The sequence below is a fragment of the Muscardinus avellanarius genome, assembly GCF_963383645.1.
Source record: "Muscardinus avellanarius genome assembly, chromosome: 2".
NCBI lineage: Eukaryota > Metazoa > Chordata > Mammalia > Rodentia > Gliridae > Muscardinus > Muscardinus avellanarius.
The window spans coordinates 119,733,509-119,749,671 of NC_137787.1; the positions used below are offsets into that span (position 1 = coordinate 119,733,509).

Below are 16,163 nucleotides of genomic sequence, written 5' to 3' on the forward strand. Positions count from 1 at the left end.
AGAAGAAGAAGAAGAAGAAGAAGACGACGGGCATGATGGCGCACGCTTGTAATCCCCGCGCTTGGGAGGCAGAGACAGGAGGATCACACAGGTTCGAAGCCAGCCATGTGCACTGCTTAGGAGACCCTGTTTCCAAATAAAAATATAAAAATAGGTCTGGGAGTGTAGCCCGGAGGTAGAAGGGCTTCCAGGAACCCCAGTACCATATATATATATATATATATATATATATATGTATATGTATATGTATATGTATATGTATATGTATATGTGTGTATATGTATATGTATATGTATGTATATGTATATATGTATATATGTATATATACATATATATGTATGTATACATATACGTATGTATGTATATACGTATATACGTATATATACATACACATATACACATATACACATACAAACACACACACACACACACACACACACACACACACACACACATATATATATATATATATATATTGGAGAGGGGTTAAGATGGCCGCGGCGGCAGTCAGGATTCAGGAGATGCAGACAAATCCTATCCAATTAACCTGGAACTTTTGGGAAAGGGTTTAGGGGGTTTCAGAGGGAGCCCAACATGGCTGGGATGGGCCACCTTGCTGTGTGATCTTGGAGTCATCAGTCCTCATGGCTGCTGTGCTCCTCTGCGCAGCAGAGCCTGCTCTCCAAAGTGAAGCTGTGGACCTCTGCCTTTGGAGGGAAGACAAAATTCATTGCCACTAGTTATTTGGGGTCCCAGCTTTCACAAAGACATGTACTGCTCTCTCATATTAAAAAAAAAAAAAAAATTGAAGAACGCCAGGCATGGTGGCACAAACTTGTAATCCCTGTACTTGGGAGGTGGAGACAGGAGGATTGCACAGGTTCAAGACCAGCCTTGCTGGCTTGAGAGACCCTGGTTCCAAATTAAAAAAAAAAAAAAAAAGTGGGTCCCTGGGAGTAGAGTCTGGAGGTGGAAGGGTTTCCAGGAACCCTAGTACCACCAAAACTAAATAAATAAATAAAATAAAGAAAGAAAAAAAAAGGGAACATCTGTAGGCTCATAGTAGCAGAGAACAGAGCCCAATGGACAGCAAGACAGCAAGGTCCATGCTGGGGCCTCTGAGACAAGGATAGGAGCCTGCCGGATGGCTAGGCTGGTGCCGGGGCCAGTGTGAGGCCAGGATCAGAGCCTGCCATGAGGCAAGGCCAGTGCTGGGGCCTCCAAGGCCGGGATTAGAGCCTTCTGAGGGGTGAGGCCAGTGTTGGGGCTAGCAAGGCGAGGATTGGAGCCTGCCGTGAGGCAGGGCTGGTGCTTGGGCCTCCGAGGCCAGGATTGGAGCCTTCTGAGGGGTGAGGCCAGTGTTGGGGCTAGTGAGGCCAGGATTGGAGCCTGCCAAGAGGCAGGACCGGTGCTTGGGCCTCCAAGGCCAGGATCAGAGCCTGCCAAGGGGTGAGGCTGGTGCCAGGGTCAGCGAAGCTGGAATAGGAGTCGGCCATGAAGCAAGGCCAGTGCTGGGGCATTGGAGGCTGGGATCAGAGCCTGCCAAGGGGTGAGGCTGGTGTCAGGGCCAGCGAGGCCGGGATCAGAGCTTGCCATAAGGCATGACGGGCTGGGGCCTCCGAGGCTGGGATCAGAGCCTGCCAAGGGGTGAGGCTGGTGCCGGGCACAGCGAAGCCAAGATCAGAGTTGGCCATGAGGCAAGGCCGGGGCTGGGGCCTTGGAGGCCGGGATCGGAACCTGCCAAGGGGTAAGGCTGGTTGGTGTCAGGGCCAGCGAGGCTGGAATCGGAATCTGCTGTGAGGCAAGGCCAGTGTTGGGGCCTCCGAGGCCAGGATCAAAGCCTACCGAGGGGTGAGGCCGGTGCCAGGGCCAGCAAGGCTGGGATCAGAGCCTACAGTGAGGCATGGACAGGGCTGGGGCCTCCAAGGCCAGGATCAGAGCCTGCCGAGGGGTGAGGCTGGTGTCAGGGCCAGCAAGGCCAGGGTCAGAGCCTTCCATGAGGCAAGGCCGGTGCTGGGGCCTCCAAGGCCGGTATTGGAGCCTGTCAAGGGGTGAGGCCAGTGCCGGGGTCAGCAAGGATGGGGTCAGAGCCTGCCATGAGGCAAGGCCATCGTTGGGGCCTCCAAGACTGGGATCGGAGCCTTCTGTGAGGCAAGGCCGGGGCTGGGGCCTCTGAGGCTGGGATCAGAGCCTGCTGAGGCGGGAGGCTGGTGCCAGGGCCAAGGAGGCCAGGATTGGAGTCTGCCATGCAGCGAGGCCGGTGCTGGGGTCAGTAAGGCTAGGATAGGTGCCTGCCATTTGATGAAGCCATAGCTGGAGCCAGCGAGACCAGGATAGGAGCTTTCCTAAAGGCAAGGCCAGTGTTGGGGACTCCGAGGCCGGGATCGGAGTCTGCCACAAGGCAAGGCTGGTGTTGGAGCCAGTGAGACCGGGATCAGAGTCTACTGGGTGGCCAGGCCGGTGCTGGGGCCTTCAAGAGTGGGATCGGATCTTGCAATGTGGCATACACAGAGAAATATCACAGCAAGTAAAAAAATCTGATGCTCTCCCTAATATGTAAAAACTAGGAAGAAATGGGTAATAGGAGGGAATCTAGTAGAAGAAGGGGCCCTATGGAGGAGCAATTAAGGTGACCAATCAGAGGGGGTGAGATGGGAGAAGATGGAATCTCTTTAAAACACATGATGTATGTAAACAAATATATCAATGTTAAACACTAAATCAAGTATGGGCTTGAGGGAGGGGGAGGGTGTGGGATGGGGATTGGATAAAGGCTAATTGGATGATGTGTACTTGGATATCCTCACAAGTCTTGTTTGTATTCCATTGTGATGTTTGACTACAATGAACCAATAATATTAAAAAAAAAAAAAAAAAAAACAAAGGGGTTGCCACCATGAATGTAAGGGTGGCCAGCCACAACCACTACACGGTTGCTGGAGATTGAACCCAGGAGCACTCAGCCTCTGAGATATACCCCCAGATGTATTTTATTTTTCATGTTGAAACAGGGACTCACTAAGTTGCCAAGGTCCTCACTAAGTTGCTGAGGCTGGCCTCAAATCTATGCTCCTCCTCTCTCAGCCTCCCAGCTATTGGGATTACCAGTTTGGGCCACCACACCTGGTTTTGCTGCTGTTCTTTAAAGTACAGGAAGGCTTCTGAGGCAGTGCTCTAGGGTCTTTGGGACACTGGGAGTTCTACTTGCTCAGAGCCACCTGGACAGGGTAACGTGTAAGGGGGCATGAAAGTTTTCCATTTGCTTTAATGCAAAGGTAGGGCATTTGTAAACTTGGTTAATTCTTTTTCTGTACTGGGGTTGAACCCAGAGGCATTCTACCTCTGAGCTACACCCCCATCCCTATATTTTATTTTTTATTTTGAAACAGGGTCTCACTAAGTTTTAGAAGGCCTAAGTAGCCAAGGCTGGCTGGGAACTCACGATCCTCCTGTCTCAGCCTTCCAAATACAGGAATTATAAGTGTGCGCCACCACACCCAGCAAACCTGGTTAAATTTAACCCTAGAAAATCCTGACATCCTGCCCCCAGATCTATGAGAAATAAATACTGATTAGGTCTCCCAGTGTGAAGTGTTTTGGTGTAACAGCTCACGCTAGCTGAGACAACAGGCAAAACCATAATCAAGACTTCCTTCAAAGCTGGGCACAGTGGCCCATACCTGTAATCCCCTTTAACCCCCTGTAATCTTGTGGAGACTGTGGCAGGAGGATCCTTAACAACCTAGCACAACTCTGTCTTAAAATTAAAAAATAAAGCCGGGCGTGGTGGCGCACACTTGTAATCCCTGCGCTTGGGAGGCTGAGACAGGAGGATCGCACGGGTTCGAAGCCAGCCTCAGCTACTTAGTGAGGCTCTCAGCAACTTAGCGAGACCTTGTTTCCAAATAAAATATAAAAAAGCTCTGGGAGTATAGCCCGGAGGTAGAAAATCCCTGGGTTCCACCCCTAGTACCACAAAATAAATAAATAGGGCTGGGGGTGTAGCTCGGTGGTAGAAAGCCTCTGTGTTGAATTCCCAGCACCAAAAATGTTGCGGGGGTGAAATGCGTGGTGTGTGTGTGGGGAGAAGTAATTCCCCCCCCCACCACCACACAGACAGACAAACAGAAAAACCGTGGATTCTTGTCCTAAGCTAAGAATAAGTATTCATCGCTTGGACCGTTGCTGAAGATTTAAAGGAGTTTATTAGAAAGATAGAAATACAGAAATAGAAATACAGCCCCATGCCAAGATGGCATGAGGGGATGACTCGAATGAGTACACCAAAGGGCTTACACATGGAGTTGGCCTTTTATACCCATGACCTCCATCTTGTTTGCGTGACTCTGACTTAGTGAACGTCCCTGTAAGGTACCTCCCCTAGCAAGGTGTGGTGAGGTGTCTCCTTTCATGAAGGGCAAGGTCAAACCCTGCCTCATCCTCCCTAGATCATCATGTAGATCTGTCTTTAGAAAGAGGAGGCCCTCGCTCTCCTCTATGCTCTCCTCTATTGACTTGCTAATTACTTTGAGCTAGGTTGATTTACATTGTAATAGCTGCCTGTTTTAGGCAGAAACCAAGTCCTTTCTTTATCATGTCTGCCGCCATTTTGACACAACTATTTTGAAATATACCAATTATTTTCTTTTGAAATATATTAATAATCAGAGCTTTCCCAAATCTTCCTAGGCCATTCCAAATACGGGCACAGAAAAGAAAAAAGAAAAGAGCAAAAGAACTTCTCTTCCTTTATTATCTAGGGTCCAGCCCACCAGGCAGCACCGTAGATGGCATGGCCCCTGCCTGGGTCTTGCTCAGTCTTCAGCACCATTAGTGGAGCTCTGAGGGGCCTGAAGGGTGCGGTGCTTCACGGGGGAGCCCTGCCGCAGGGACGGGGTGGGGCAGCAGGCCTCCTCTATCATTTCTCAGGGTGGCAGATGCTCACACCCAGGCCCCGCATGGTCTCAGGCCTCTTGCCGCACTGCGGCGCTCACTCTGCTTAGGCTATCCCCTGTCCAGGGCTGCCGCTTACCAGGTGTTGGTCATGAGCCAGACAATGCAGCAAAGACCCGGTTGCCATGTCAGGGGGGCTGATCCCTCAACTCGGGAACTCGGGGTTTGGGAGGGCCCTCCACTTCCGTGGCAGAAAAGAATTTCAGCACGTACCTGTCAGAGACAAAGACAGAAGTTTATTTAGGGAAGTGGGGGACACGTGTTCAAAGAAGAATGTGGGCCATCCTAAGAGGAAGAGAGGCCCTTGGGGGTCTCACAGTTCTTCTTTTATAGGGCAGCTGTGTGAGGGTGGATAGGGGCACACAGCAGAGATGGGGTCTGGCTTTTTTCTTTTAGAATTCTCAGGTTCCTAACATCCTGCTGGTGGGTGTTGGGTGCTGGGTGATGCCTGGGCTTCATCAAAGGTCAGACCAATTTTTAGAGATCCTTTGTTTACCAAATAGCTGAGGAATTTTAGCTGATAGATGAGCCACTGGGATCAGAGATGCGGCCTTTGGGGTATGCTTGCCTGTGAAAGAACAGACCCTGGAGGGTGAAGACAAGGATCCCCGGGAGTTTCTAGATTTAAAGCTGGTCTTTCTCTTCTTCCCTGTCTCCTTTCTACCTAGTACTTTTATTTCTCTTATTCTTCCTCAACCGGATCACTTCAACACAGGGTGCCGAGATCACAGGGGGTTGGGGGGAGCAGAGAGGTGGGGTAACTCCCCCAAAGGCGCAAGGTGAGGGCCTCCCCAACCCCTGGCTCTGGGCTTCCTGTGTGTTTTGTCTCCTCAGAGCTGCAGGATGCTTCTTTCCAACCTGTGGACATGCTGCGGCGCTCTCCTGTCCCTGGGCCAGCAGCCCTCTCCTGCTGTCTCAGAGGGGGACTGGTTGGACCCTGGCCTCGCATCAGAGCTGACGGCCGGCTGGCCGTGAGAAGAGAGGGCGGGACGTGCCCGAGCCCAGTGACCAGCCCCAGCCTGTCTGCGTGACGTGCAGTCTGCATATGAGGTGATGGAAATGCTCACCTGTCCCTAAGGCCAAGGCGCTCAGGGGCACCTCACCCTCTTTCCTCACTTGGGGGGAGCCAGTGACACCCCGGCTGCCTCTGCTTCTGTTTGGGACCCTCTGCACCCCTCCCCAGCCCACCCAGTTCCAGCCTGGGTCACCTCAAGCCTCATCCTCCTCCCTGGCCCGATCCAGTCCGTCACACCTGCTGCCTGCCTTGGTGCATCTGGAGCTAAGAATGGGCTTTGCAAAGTGGTTGGGGAAAGTCAAGTGCTGTGTTAAACGCCTATAACCCAGTACTGGGTTAGGTTGAGACAGCAGGATCCCAGGTTGGAGGACAGCCTCAGCAACCCAGGGAGACCCTGTTTCAAAATAAAAAAATAAAAAGGGCTAAGAGTGTAGCTCGGAGGTGGAATGCCCCTGGGTTTGAATCCAGAACCACCGTACGTACATGCATATGTAAATAAAATAAAGAGTTGGGGAAATATCAAAAGGGCATTTCATGACATATGGACATTGTATGAGCCTGGGGTCCCACTGTTCATAAGCAGCACCCCTGGACACAGCGCGCTCTTTCCCAGGTATCACCTTGGCGTTGGGTTTGACAGACTCTCAGGAACACAGTGTGGCCCACAAAGCCTGACTTGTTTACCATGTGGACTTTTACAGGAAACCTTTGCTGCCTCTCCACAGCAGAGGAATCAATAAGATTATGTCACTCGCACGGCTTCCCTCTGCATTCAAATTAAATTCTGCCAAATCTTACAAAAGCCAGTGTGACCTGGCCCCACCCCCCCTCTAACCTTCCCTCTGTCCATTTCATGCCCCAGCTTCACGTTGCCTTCTGGCTGCTGCAGGGCCAGCAAGGCTCCCTCCCTTCCCAGCCTGGGCTCTAGCTGCAGTGTCTGCCTGAGAGGCACCTGCCCAGAGTGGCACAGAGTTCGGTCCTCCTGATCATTCACAACCCAGAGTTGTCTTCCCAACTGTGCTAGTTGGCTTTTGTCACTGAGACAAAATACCCCTGAATAAGAACTTAGAGGAGGAAAGACTTATTTTGCTCATGAGTAAGTTTCAGAGGTCAGTCCATGGCCAGCCAGCTCCACTGCTCCAGCCTCAGGTGAGGCAGGAAAGCTACTCAGTTCATGACAGCTGGGATGCAGAGAGAGAGGAAGGTACTGGGGACAAGACATAGCCTCCAGGGCATGTCCAGGACCCCCTCCAACTAGGTCCCACCACCATGGTTTCCACCCCCTCCCAGTAGTCCCTTCAGCCTGGATCTCAGAAGGGATTCATCCACTGGTAAGGCCAGAGCCCTCACAATCTGGTCTCCTCCTAGAATCTCCACCTCTGAACACTCTGTCCTGAGAGCCACGCATCCCACACATGGACCTCAGGGACATCCCAGCATGGAGGCGACATCTGTCACTGTGCTTCCTCACACTCCACTGCGTCCCTGATCAGTGCTCTTCACTCGCTGCTGTGTGTCTTTTTAGTTGTTCTTTTTACTGTCTCCCTGCTTTAGAGCATGAGTTCCACTGAAATGGGGATGCAATGCTGTTCGATGCAGTATCCCTGGGAACAAGGATGGCAGAACCTTGGTAACTGTTGGAAAGCAGGTGGTGGTGGTGGTAGTGGTGATGATGGTGGTGGTGGTAGTGGTGGTGAAGATGATGGTGGTGGTGATGGTGAAGATGATGGTGATGGTAGTGGTAGTGGTGATGGTGATGACGGTAATGGTGGTGGTGGAGATGATGATGTGGTGATGGAAGTGATGATGAAGGTATTGATAATGATGATGGTGGAGGCGGTGATGGTAGTGGTGGTGGTGGTGGTAGTGGTGATGGTGGTGGTGATGATGGTGGTGTTGGTGGTGATTGTGGTGGTGGTGATGATGGTGGTGGTGGTGGTGGTGATGGTGGTGTTGGTGTTGGTGATGGTGATGATGGTGGTGGTGATGGCGGTGACTGTGGTGATGGTGATGGTAGTGGTGGTGATGATGGTGGTGGTGGTGATGATAGTGGTGGTAATGGTGGTGGTGATGGTGGTAGTGGTAGTGGTGGTGGTACTGGTAATGATAGTGGTGGTGATGGTGGTGGTGGTGGTGGTGAGGATGATGATTGTGGTGATGGTGATGTTGGTGATGGTGATGGTAATGGTGGTGGTGGTGGTGATGGTGGTGTTATTGTTGGTGTTGTTTATGGTGGTAATGTTGATGGTGGGGGCAATAGTGGTGATGGTGATGGCTGCTGATGGTGAAGGTGGTATTAATGCTGTTGCTGATGGTAGTGGTAGTGATGATGGTGGTAATGTGGTGGTAGTAATGATGGTAGTGTTGATGGTAGTGGGGGTGATGGTGGGGTTTGGATGGTAGACATGGGATGGTTAGTTAGCAGATGTACAGTCAGATCTTGGGAGGGTATCCTGCACTCTGTGCAGTGGAAGCATGCACTGTGCACCAAGATGCTTGGGCTCTCCACAACACACAACTAGCTCCAGCTCTACTGGATCACTGCACAATTACAAATCCTGAATTCTGTCAAACACATGAAGCTAGTTGGCAGAAGATTTCAGAAGTCATCTACTCCATACTCTAGTCTCCAGAGCCACCCAGAAATCACAGCAAAGAATTCAATGTTAACAGAATAAAGATTTTTATTTAAAAATAACATATGCTTATGGTGAATACCAGAAATAAAAACTCATAAAGAAGAAAATTAAAACCATGTCTAAACAAACATTGTAATATACTTTCCTCCAGGTGTCTGCTATGTAAGTATCCAGATGCGAGCTAACAGTCCATTGTCCTTACTTCCTAGATTATATAGATCCATATTGACCTATTTTAAAGGTCTGGGGAGAACAGCCTATAATCCCAGTACTTGGGAGGAGGAGACAAGAGGATTGTATGTTCAAAGCCAGCCTCAGCAACTTAGTGAGATCCTGTTTCAAAATAAAAAGGGCTGGGAGTATAGCTCAGAGGTAGAATGACCCTGTGTCCAGTCCCCAGTACCACACAAAGAAAAATAACAAAAAGAAAGAAGAAAAGGAAGGGAAGGAAATTCAGCCCAGGAGATGGATACATCTCTTCCTCTACTAAGGGCTCTTGAGTTACCACCTTTTACCACTTGAAAACTCCTTCCTGTATGATGCAGCCTGTGTGTACAGTTCAAGCCTCTGTAGTACTGCAGGTGGGAGGTGCCCTACTGTGCTCACCAAGCTTGGCAGAGGACACGCATCAGGACGCCCATGCCAAGAGGACAGCAGCAGACTCATCCCTTAGTCAGACTTCCTGATACTAGAGGCCCAGAGTTTGGAGGTTGCCTGGTCTTTTCTAGACATCTTTGCTAGATAAATATGTATCACCAATACATATTTTTGGTGCTTTTTTTGGTACTTGGGATTGAATACAGGAATATTCTACCTCCAAGCTATACCACAACCCTGTTTTATCTATTTTTAATTAGTTAATTAATTAATTAATTAATTAATCCTGGTACTAGAGATTGAAACCAGTGATATTCTACCTCTGAGCCATACCCCCGTCTCTATTTTATTTTTTTAAACAGGGTCTAAGTTGTTGAGATCATCTTGCTAAGTTACAAAGGCTGGTCTCAAACCTGATTCTATCTCAGCCTCCCAAATAGTGGGATTACAGATGTGCGCTACCATGCATGGCACCAACAGTGCCATTTTGCACCATATTTACAGATGTAATTAAACTTGCTAAGTTGCCCTCTCACTTTAAAATTTTTTTTGGAACCCAGGGGTGTTCTCCCTCCAAGTTATCCCCAACCTTTTATGTATGTGTGTATGTGTGCATGTACTTACTTGCACATTTTGAAGCAGGGTCTCACTAAGTTGCTGAGGCTGGCCTTCAACCTGTGATTCTCCTGTCTTAGGCTCCAAGTATCGGACTATAGACATGCACCTCAGCACCCACCTCTGTTTTATTCTTTTACAACAAAGTTCCCTCCTGAAAGGCAGGAGGGACCAGCACAGTGGCTCTGGGTGTGTTGAGAGAACAGGGGAGTGTGGAAATTGAGTCTGTCACACGGGCGAAAACGACTGCTGCGTCGGGGACGTGATTGCACCACGAGCCTGGCTGGGAGAGCGGCAGCTCTCTCCCGGGTGACACTGGGACACGTCACAGGGCACTGCAAGGCTGGTGCACTGCCAGGGCTGGGGCTGCAGGCGGCCCCACGGGGGCATTCAGTGATCAAAGTTCCCGTGTCGCCTGTGGCCTTGCCGGGGTGGGGAGGGAGTCTGTGCATTAGTATGTCACAGAATGTTCCAGAAATTAATGCTAGGAAAGACCCATTTGGAAGATGATGATGGAATGATAGGTTCAGGTTAAACAGGTTTTTTCCTGCAGTACTCTATAGCCTTTGATTGCTACAGACATGGGAGTCCCAGGGTCTGGGTGGCCCATGCTCCCCAAATACATCTGACCCAAGAGCCACGTGGTCCCAGGGAGACTTTAGACAACACCGGCCCAAACTAGTGCATATTTTATTTTTGGTACTGGGGACAGAAGCCAAAGTGTTCTACCTCTGAGCCACAACTCCAGCACTATTTATTAAGTTAAGTATTGGGGATTGAACCCAGGTGTGTTCTACTTCCGAGTTATTCCCCAGCCCTTTTTATTCTGAAACAGGGTCTTGCTACATTGCTGAGATTCTTGCTAGGTTGCTGAGGATGCCCTTGAACTTGGGATTCTCCTGTACTGGGAGCCTCCCAAGTACTGGGATTAGAGATGTGTACCACCACATTGGCTCCTTTTTTGGTTTTGTTTTGTTTTTTTTGAAACAGGGTCTTATTAAATTGCTGAGTCTTGCTAAGCTCTGAGGCTGTCCTTGAACCTGTGATCCTCCTGCCTCAGCCTCCCACGTACTGGGATCACAGACATTAGCCCCGTGCAGGACTAAACTGGTGGGTCTTGACAATATGACAGGGCCCCGAACAAAGTCCTTGCTTACTTTTCATTAATCGTGGCCACTGCAAGAATATGTCATCGGGATTGAACACTGTTGTTTTCAGAAAGACTGGGAGAAAAGGAACCTTTTTTATGGAATCATGAAATTTTTATTCAGAATAAACATTAGCAACATGAAGGCAATTGCCTCCTAAGGGCAGGGACACAGTGCTCAGAAAGGATTAGAAAAGAATCACAAACATATTTATGATGTAGATTGAAATAACAGGTAACCACAATCATTGGCTGTAAAAAGCAGCCATAACATGATTGAAATGAAGAGAAATCTTTGGACCAGGTGGCGGGGAACCCACGCCTCAGAACCCAAGCGCCACAGGGCATCCCGCCTGGGGTCACTAGCACAGAGGCAGAAGACGCTGGGCCCCACCTGCGCCTGTGTGGAGCGAGCCACGCGCCTCAGCCAGCACCTGGGCTGCTTGGTGCTCTAGAGACCAGGTCAAGTGCTTCTGATTTTCCCAGCTAGGACTTGCGAAGCGGGGTGCAGCGGCGCGGCCGGCGCTCACTGGGGCTGCAGCTGCCTCTTGAGCTTGGACAGCCTCATCAGGCACTGGTCCCTCCACTCCCTTCTGGCCGCCAGATGCCCTGGGTCGTCAGGAACCTTCGTGCACATGGCCTGGGGGGAAGAAGAGGGTGGAGAGAAGTGGTGTGCGAGGAAATCATTTGCCAGGAGCACAAATGTTTGTCCCACACAGGCAAACAGTGCAGACCAACTTCAAAGATCCAAGAAGGTAGAAACCCCCGATAACACACGTTTCGCCAGTCTTGAGAGAACAGAAACAAGTCAAATGCGCTCTGAGGTCACTGGCTACCTGCTCTCACTGTCTTCTGGACACCAGGACAAAACTCTGAGCAAAGTCAAGGAAAAGGCGCATCACCATTGAAAGCCCAGGCCTGCACGGTGTGCACACCTGCAGTCACGGTATTTGGGAGACTGAGACAGGAGGATCATGGGTTCAAGGACAGCTTCTTCAAGTAGTGAGACTCTCATCAACCTAGTGAGACCCTGTTTCCAAATAAAAATAAAATAGGGCTGAGGGTGTGGTGTGGAGGTAGAATGCCCCTCGGTTCCATCCCTAGGACTAAATAACTCAATAAAAAACCTGAAAGCCAGGCATGATGGCAAATGCTTGTAATCCCAGCATTTGGGAGGCTGAGACTGGAGAGGGTCGCGGTTTGTGGACAGCCTCAGCTACTTAGTGAGGCCCTCTGTAAATTAGTAAGACCCTGTTTCAAAATAAAGAATAAAAAAATAGGGCAGGGGATATAGCTTGGAGGTCAAATGCCCTGGGTTCCATCCCCAAGCCTGCAAAGAAAAAAAAAAACAAAAAACAACATGAAAAGGGTGCTCGTCACAGGGCACAGGAGCTTCCTGATCCTAGTGCTTGGGAGACTAAACAGGAGGGTTGAAGGTTTGAAGTTAGCCTCAGTAGCTTAGTGAGGCCCTGTTTCAAAATTAAAAAATTTAAAAGAGCTGGGCTATAACTCAGAGGTAGAATGCCTCTGGGTTCAATTCCTAGTACAACAAAACAAAACATATAGAACTGTTTGGAACATGGACGAGAGCCAGGCTTGGTGGCACACACCCGTACTGTCATTATTTGGGAGATTGAGACTGGAGGGTTGCAGGTTTAAGGCTGGCCGGGACAATTTAGTGAGACACTTTCAAAATAAAAAATAAAATAGGGCTAGGGGTGTAGCTCAAAGGTAGAATACTCCCAGGTTCAATCCCCAGTATCAAAACAATAAAAAAGCCGGGCGTGGTGGCGCACGCTTGTAATCCCAGCATTCGGGAGGCTGAGACCTGGAGGATCGCGGTTCGCGGACAGCCTCAGCTACTTAGTGAGGCCCTCTGCAACTCAGTGAGACCCGGTTTCAAAATAAAGAATAAAATATAGGGCAGGGGGTGTAGCTCGGAGGTCAAATGCCTCTGGGTTCCATCCCCGGACCTGCCAAAAAATAAAAAATAAATTTAACCCCTCCCACACACACACACACACAGCAAGGGCCAAGATTCCCAGTACAGATAAAGCCACGCAAGAGGGGAGGTGGACATGCTTCTCTCTCACAGTGAGTGCAAGTACCTGATGAACTTTCTCCACTGTGGCACCTGAAAACTCTGGAATGGGCCCAAAGGTCTTCAGGACACGCTTCATGCCTTCGCTGTATCTGTCGCAGTAGCTAATCATACCTGAGACGGAGTGAAAGCAAAAAACCATAGCGTCAGCAAAAGCACTCCGTGACTCCAAATTTCAACATGAATGCAGGGTTTGCCCTGAGGACAGAGTAGCTCTGTCTCCCCTGGGAGGTGCACGGCACCTGCTGGCCCTGGGTGACACGCCCCATCGGTCACTACCTGTGACCGCTCCTGGACCTGAAAACCCTACAGATGCTCAGCTACTCTCCCTCCAGGAGGCTCGGCGGCCAGCATCTGCGCCCCGACTTGTGGCGCACCCCAGCTTATCCTCATCTCTCAGGCAGCATCTCCCTCAACAAGGGATGGCTGAGGTCACCTGTGTGTGGGGATCTATGAACCACAGATCTTACACTCAAGTTAATCCCTTACTCATCTTGCTATGAATCCTTTGGCTTCCGTCCCACTTAATTGGGCATTAACGCGGTGGTGGGTGCTCGCGTATAGGTTGTAGTGGTAGGGGTTAAACCCAGGGGGATTCTGCCTTCAAGTACACCCCAGCCCTGTCTTATTTCTCATTTTGAAATAGAGTCTCACTCAGTTGCTTTAAGTAGGGAGAAGCGCAATTGCTGTGGTTCCAGGTGGACTGAAGCCAAGACTGGATTTAGAGCCAGACAGGCACATTTGATGGCGGGAGCCTGGTCCAGCCCCAGCCACCCCGTGTGCAGCAGCCTGCCGCCTGCCTGGCCCGCGCGGTGCCCTTCCCTGCCACACAGGGGCCTGTGTGAGAACACAGTCAGAAGCTCAGCCTAGGACCGTGGAGATGCAGATAACTCACAGAGGTAGAACTCCCCTGGGTTCAACCCCCAGTACAAATAAATAAATAAATAAATAAATAAATAAATAAATAAATAAAACATTCCACCTACAGGTAAAAGCCCTGCCCACTGTTCCACCTTTGGCCTGTTTCTTTTTTTCTTTTCTTGTAGTGTTGGGAATCAAACCCAGAGTCTTGTGGATGCTAAACTGAGTTCTACTGAGCTACACCCTCAAGCCCTTTTCCAACATCTTCCCAACCACAAAGCCTCACAGTGGTCACCTAGCAAATGTGTACAGACCCCAGGGCTTGGTTGTCACCTCCACGAAAACTGTGTATGATTGGAAATAAAAATGGTCAAGACCAAAAAATAATAATAATAAAATAAAATAAAATCTAAAAATGGTCAAGACCAGGCATGGTGATACATGCCTGTAATCCTAGTACTTGAGAGGCTGAGATAGGAGGATTGCAGGTAAAGGCCAGCCTCAGCAACTTAGTGAGTCCCCATTTCCAAATAAAAAATAAAAAAGAGCTGGGAATATAGCTCAGAGGCAGAGGGCCTCTGGGTTCAATCCCCAGGACCCCACAAAAATTATTTGGATAATTTCAAATGTTTTTTCCAACCAGACATTATAAGTGACGCACACATTCTAGCACTTGAAATATATACACACTGCTTGATAACCACCATATTTTCGTTTCTTTTTTCTCAAGAAAAATAAGATAATTGAGGTATCATGAGAAATTGATAGAAGAGAACTAAGAAAACCTTTGAGCCTCAATCAAATAGAAACAGGAGCCCATGACATCAGAAACTCAAGAATCGAGCGAGGCAGACAGAAAGGGGACCTGCAGCGACTTTTCAAAGGAAGCCGGTACGATAAGAAAGCCAAAGTGGCCGAACGTGATAGCGGGAGAGTCGATGCAGTGTTCAACTTCAGAGCACTCCAGAGCCCAGCCTCAGATGCCCACGATCTGGCCAAGACCCAGGGGCAAGGCGCTCTTCTTCACGGGCTACCGGGATACATCGAGATTGGAGTGGGAGGAGCTTCTGGGTTTTGTTGATACTGTTTCTCAGGTTATGGGGAGTTCTTGGTCTTAAAAGCTACCATTTATCTAGAATGCGTGTAAATATTTTAGGATTTGTTTTTAATCTAATAAGATAGTACCTGAAAAATAAGCTTTTTTTCATTCTTTATCTTTTTTTTTTTTTAGTTTGGCGATGGCACTCAGGGACAGTCTACTTCTGAGCTATACCCCCTTTTTATTTTTATTTTATTAATTAAAAAAATTTAAAATAGAGGCCTGCTAAGTTGCTTTGGGTCTCTATAAATTGCCAACGTTAGACTGGGCCCTGTGATCTTCCTATCTCAACCTCCCAAATACTGGAATTACAGGCTTATACCACCATATCTGATTTGCTCTCCTATTTAGATACAGTTTTTTGGTACTCGGGAAGGAACCCAGGAGTTGTTCTACCTCTGAACTATATCCCTAGCCCTTTTGTTTTTTTTTATTTTCAAACAGGGCCTTGATAAGTTGCTGATGCTGTCCTCAAACCTGTGATCCTCCTGTCTTAGCCTCTCATGTACTGGGATTCCAGGTATGTGCCACCATACCTGGCTTACTTTGCCTTTGTGGCTACTTTTTAAAGGCATATGCAAAAGACAAGCTCTCAGAACAGCAACTCTGGCCTGAGGAGCCCACCAGCTGGGTATGATCTTGGGTAGGTTTAACTCAGTGCACCTCAGTTTTATCACCTGTAAAATGGAAATAGACAGTAACCAACTTGCAGGCAGGGGTGGTATAATGTAAGAATCACACCAGACAGAAGCACTTAGTTGGTGGCTGGCACACATTAGGTCCTTTGTTTTTTTTGTACTAGGATGAAACCCAGAGCCCTTTTTATTTTGAAACAAGGTCTCACTAACTTGCTGAGGCTGCCATCCTCCCCACCTGGCTACATTAGATCCTTGATAAATGTCTTTATACAATTTTATTTAATTTACTACTTATTCAGTATTTTTTTTAGTGTGCGTGTGTGTGTGTGTGTGTGTGTGTGTGTGTGTGTGTGTGTGTGTGTGCTGGGAATTGAACACAGAAGCATTCTACTGCTAAGCTATATCCCCCAACCTAATTTATTATTTCTTTTGAAGCAGGGTTGCTGAGGCTGGCTGCAAACCTGTGATCCTCCTGTCTTGGCCTCCCAAGAGCTGAGA

At 48.9% G+C, this 16,163-nt stretch overlaps 1 protein-coding gene across 2 annotated transcripts in view; it reads right to left on the reverse strand.

Moving 5' to 3' along the window:
- Positions 1 to 11,492: 11,492 nt before the first annotated feature.
- CRYL1 (crystallin lambda 1) overlaps positions 11,493 to 16,163 on the reverse strand; it is a gene marked incomplete at both ends in the record, with an annotated part of 99,593 nt that continues 94,922 nt past the window's right edge. For both annotated transcript variants that reach the window (XM_080689824.1, XM_080689823.1), the window contains 2 exons: positions 11,493 to 11,606; positions 13,075 to 13,181. In XM_080689824.1, coding sequence (XP_080545950.1) covers positions 11,493 to 11,606; positions 13,075 to 13,181 — 221 coding nt within the window. The remainder of the gene's footprint in view (positions 11,607 to 13,074; positions 13,182 to 16,163) is intronic.